We start from the raw sequence: 5,379 nt of genomic DNA, 5'->3' as shown, positions 1-5,379 counted from the left end.
ACGTGGCGCTGACGAGGCGACAAGTGGGATCCTCCTTAAGGTTTTTTTGGTGAGCTATTTCTAATTCTGCACTCTATTTTCTCATTTTCTGCTCCGAAGTTGCTATTTTTCTCCTGTCTTTGATCTCTGCCTACTATTATGGAAAAATCAGATGCTTTTACTGCCACAGACAGAAAGGGTACATTCTGTCGACACTGTAACCGTTTCGGACACCTCTTCTCAGCCTGTCCTTCTGTTGAATGTCGCACATGCCACCAGAAAGGTCACTTTAGCTACCATTGTTCACAGCTATTCTGCCATTATTGTAAGCTCTCGGGACATTTGATTACTGCCTGTCCTACTTGCCCACCACGTCCTGATCACCTCAGGCATGCTTCCCATCCCAATTTCTCCAGGAATATGTCTGCTTCTACTGTTGCTGCTACTGAATCTACCACCTCTGATTCTCTCAACTCGTCTCCTCTATCTCTCTCTGATATTGCATCTCTTCTTAAGCAACTTCTCTCTTCTTCTAGTAATACTCCTGCTGCTTTTTTGACTCCTCCAGGTAATTCTACATGGTACTTTGATTCCGGCTGCTTTAGTCACATGTCACCTTTGCGTCATCTCTTCTCGTCTTTGTCTACCACTACAAACGCACCTTCTGTCAATACTGCTAATGGTTCGCTCTTGCACGCAACACACAAGGGTTCTATTTTCCAGCCAGCTCTTAATCTTCATGATGCTTATTATATTCCCAAGTTGAACTTTAATCTTATTTTTGTTGGTCAACTTGTTGATCTCAGTTTTGATGTCACTTTTTTCATTTCTAGTTGTCGTGTACAGGATCGTCGGACAGGACAAATCATCGGGACTGGACGTAAGGTCGGAAGGTTGTTTGAACTCGAGAATCTCCATATTCCTCCTGTACCAAATCTCTGTGCTGCTTCTTCTCCTTCTACTCTTCACTTATGGCATCAACGTCTTGCTCGCACCTCCTTGGGAAAGATGCGTCCTCTTGTGTCTCAGGGTGTTTTGGGTCAGGTTAATCATGAGTCTTTTGATTGCATTTCTTATCAAACTGCTAAACAACCTGCTTTATCTTTTCACAATAATTCCTCTCTTGCTTGCTCCTTTTGATCTTATCCACTCTGATGTTTGGGGACCCGCTCCCACCGCTTCTATGAGAGGAGCTCGATACTTTGTCGTTTTCATTGATGATTACTCACGCTTTACTTGGGTTTATTTGATGACCAATCGCCATGAGTTACCTCAGATTTATATTAACTTTGCCACTATGATTAAAACTCAGTTTTCCAAGGTCATTCAGGTTTTTCGCCGCGATAATGCTCTGGAATACCGTGATTCTAAACTCTTAACCTTTCTTGTAGAACAGGGTACGTTGTCTGAGTTTTCTTGCCCTGGTACGTCTCAACAAAATTGCCGAGCTGAACATAAACACCGTCACATTCTTGACTCTGTTCGTGCAATGCTTCATTCTTCTTCGTGTCCTGAGCGTACTTGGGGTGAAGCTGTTCTTACTGCTGTTAATGTTATCAATAGACTCCCTTCTTCTGTTCTTGGTAATGTTACTCCCTTTGAGCGTCTTTATCGTACCTCCCCAGATTATAGTTCTCTTCGAGTTTTTGGTTGTGTCTGTTTTGTTCTTCTTCAGCCTCATGAACATAGTAAACTCGAACCTCGGGCTCGTATGTGTTGTTTCCTAGGTTATGGCACTGAACACAAGGGTTATCATTGTTGGGATTCTCTCTCTAAGCAAATTCGTATATCTCGTCATGTTGTCTTCCGGGAGTCTATTCCTCCTACTCAGTCACCATTTTTCACTAACCCTAATGTTAATCTTTTTTCTAGTGATGATTCTACAGGTTCTATCTCGAGTCACCCTCCACAGCCTTATGTTCTTCCGCCTTCTCCATCTCCCAATGATTCCAGACCAGACGATGCTCATCCTCCTACCGTCATGCCTCATCCTTCCATTCGCTATTCCAGGGTGAGAAATCCACCTCCTCATCTTCTTGATTATCATTATTTTTCTACTATTCTTCATCAACATGAACCTAAGTCATTCAGAGAAGCCTCCACAAATCCAAATTGGCAACAAGCAATGCAGGAAGAAATACAGGCACTTGAAAAAGCATACACTTGGGACTTGGTTGATTCTCCTTCTAATCAAGAAGTTGTGGGAAGCAGATGGGTATACAAGATAAAGACTCACTCTGATAGTTTTATTGACCGTTATAAGGCACGATTAGTTTCTCAGGGTTGTACGCAAGAGTATGGTATTGACTATGAAGAGACTTTTGCTCCTGTTGCTCGTCTCACATCTGTTCGAGCTCTTCTTGCCATTGCTGCGGTCAAAAAATGGTCTCTCAGTTAGATGGATGTGAAAAATGCTTTTCTTAATGGAGATTTGAAACAACAATTCTATATGAAACCCCCTCCGGCTTATTCTTGTCCTTCTGGAAAAGTTTGTCTCCTTCGCAAGGCACTCTATGGGCTTAAGCAAGCCCCTCGTGAATGGTTCGACAAGTTCAGCACTACCATATGCGGTCTTGGTTTCACTTGCAGTCCTCATGAGAATGCTCTCTTTATTCGTAAAAGTGATCGTGGAGTTGTTTTTCTACTTCTGTATGTTGATGACATGATCATTACCGGAGATGACACTGATGGTATCTCTGATCTTAAAGTGTCCCTTCAACGAACTTTTGAGATGAAAGATCTTGGTTCTCTCAGCTATTTCCTTGGCCTAGAAGTCATATCCACCGATGATGGCATCTATCTCTCTCAAGCTAAATATGCTTTAGATCTTCTTGCTCGAGCCGGAATTACAGATAGTCGTACTGAGTCTACTCCTCTTGAGCCTAATGTTCGATTTACTCCTATGGATGGCACTGTGTTGGATAATCCTACTCTCTATCGATAGCTAGTTGGAGGACTCGTCTACTTAACTATCACCCGACCAGACATCGCCTATCCAGTTCATGTCCTTAGCCAGTTCTTGTCAGCTCCTCGTACTACTCACTATGTAGCAGTTCTTCGCATTCTTCGCTATATCAAAGGCACTCTATTTCATGGCCTTTATTTTTCTACCCATTCCTCTTTGTCCCTTCAGGCATACTTCGATGCTGATTGGGCTGGTGATCCCACTGATCGTCGTTCTACTACTGGTTACTGTTTGTTTCTTGGAGACGCTCTCATTTCTTGGCGTGCTAAGAAGCAAACATTCACTGCTAGATCGAGCACAAAAGCTGAGTATTGTGCCCTCGCTGACACTACTGCTGAAGTTATCTCGATTCGTTGACTTCTCGAAGATTTGGGTGCTCCTCAGTCGTCCCCTACTGATGTTTTTTTGTGACAACCGCAGTGCTATTCAGATTGCCCATAATGATGTCTTTCATGAACGCACCAAACACATTGAGATTGATTGTCACTTTGTTCGGCAGCGTATCCTTATTGATGTTGTTCGTCTCATTGCTGTTGGAACACTAGATCAGACTGCTGATATCTTCACAAAAGCTCATCACCCGACTCGTTTCTGGACTTTGTTATCCAAACTTAAGATGGTATCCTTAGCTCCCACTTGAGTTTGAGGGAGGATGTTAGAGATATATTAGAGAATCATTAGAATCATTTTAGATCAGTTAGTATCGTTTATATTTATATAGCATATCTATATATTAATTGTAGGATTCTATGCTTTTATTACTTTGATTCCTCTAGCACCTATATATACCCCCTTGTGCATTATACTTTTTATCACATTAAATAATACACTTTTCAGATTACTCTCTCAGTCTCTTGTTTCTAACATATGCAATTTGATCAACAACCACAAGGTGTTTACAGCGACTGTGAAGAACGGGGTTGGCAGCAAGTTGGCACGCGCTGCTGTTATCACAAATATATGTATCATTAGGAATATATGTAGAATTGTAGATCATGAAATGTAACTGGAGTAGAGTATTGCTGTGGTTATTGAAATGTAAAAACAGGACTAATAGAAGAATTGTTATTAGAAGCAAAAGGACTATCAGTATAACTATCATGAGGGGATGTAAACAAAGTAGTGTAAAAAATTCTTTCTCAAAAAATAACATGTCTAGAGAGATAAATTTTGCCAGTTTTACTCATGCATTTGTAATCTCGATGCTGACTATTATATCCCAAAAAAAATACACTTCTCATACTTATAATCAAACTTAACTCGATTATATGGTCTCGAGAATGGAAAATAAGTGCATCCAACCACTTTTATTAAGTGATAATCTACAATTTTATCATACAAAGCCTCAAAGGGGCTTTTATTATGTAAAAATTACATCCACTAGTACATTATATATAATAATATATAATGATTATCGATGATTCACTCACTCATATATAAGAAAGAATAATAATAATAATTACCAAAAAATATAAAATAGAATATTAGAATTATTGAAAAATGATAAGTGTTTAAAAGAGTATTTTTGACAATTTAGAGCTAAAAGGAAGAATAATTTTATCACGTTCAAAAATTCGAATACTAGACTAATTATATCATGTCGGTTTTGGACATTAAAAAGACTATTGAAATGTAAAAATAGGACTAATAGAAGAATTGTTATTAGAAGCAAAAGGACTATCAGTATAACTATCATGAGGGGATGTAAACAAAGTAGTGTAAAAAATTCTTTCTCAAAAAATAACATGTCTAGAGAGATAAATTTTGCCAGTTTTACTCATGCATTTGTAATCTCGATGCTGACTATTATATCCTAAAAGAAATACACTTCTCATACGTATAATCAAACTTAACTCGATTATATGGTCTCGAGAATGAAAAATAAGTGCATCCAACCACTTTTATTAAGTGATAATCTACAATTTTATCATACAAAGCCTCAAAGGGGCTTTTATTATGTAAAAATTACATCCACTAGTACATTATATATAATAATATATAATGATTATCGATGATTCACTCACTCATATATAAGAAAGAATAAGAATAATAATTACCAAAAAATATAAAATAGAATATTAGAATTATTGAAAAATGATAAGTGTTTAAAAGAGTATTTTTGACAATTTAGAGCTAAAAGGAAGAATAATTTTATCACGTTCAAAAATTCGAATACTAGACTAATTATATCATGTCGGTTTTGGACATTAAAAAGACTAAGAGTTCATTTTAAAAACAGAGCGGTGTCGAAATAACAACAACTCATATGGCACATTAGACTAAGTCAAGACAGTAAGAGACCAACAGTGTTTTTCAAGTCTAGTAGAAGCCATAAATTTAGCAATTATTTTCGAATATATGTAGGCTTTATTTAGTTTTGATTTGTTGTTAGGGTTGTTACAATATTTGATTTTTTTAGTAGTATTTATAGGTAT

General features: G+C 37.9%; 1 protein-coding gene across 1 annotated transcript; it reads left to right on the top strand.

Moving 5' to 3' along the window:
* Positions 1 to 2,377: 2,377 nt before the first annotated feature.
* Positions 2,378 to 3,584, top strand: LOC107485584 (uncharacterized mitochondrial protein AtMg00810-like). Its single transcript, XM_021141654.1, has 3 exons — positions 2,378 to 2,866; positions 2,924 to 3,283; positions 3,375 to 3,584. Exons 1-3 carry the CDS (start codon positions 2,378 to 2,380, stop codon positions 3,582 to 3,584), a joined length of 1,059 nt encoding a protein of 352 aa, XP_020997313.1.
* Positions 3,585 to 5,379: the final 1,795 nt, after the last annotated feature.

Source organism: Arachis duranensis, chromosome 4 (genome assembly GCF_000817695.3).
Source record: "Arachis duranensis cultivar V14167 chromosome 4, aradu.V14167.gnm2.J7QH, whole genome shotgun sequence".
Taxonomy (NCBI): domain Eukaryota; kingdom Viridiplantae; phylum Streptophyta; class Magnoliopsida; order Fabales; family Fabaceae; genus Arachis; species Arachis duranensis.
This window is presented reverse-complemented; position numbering and strand designations above follow the sequence as displayed.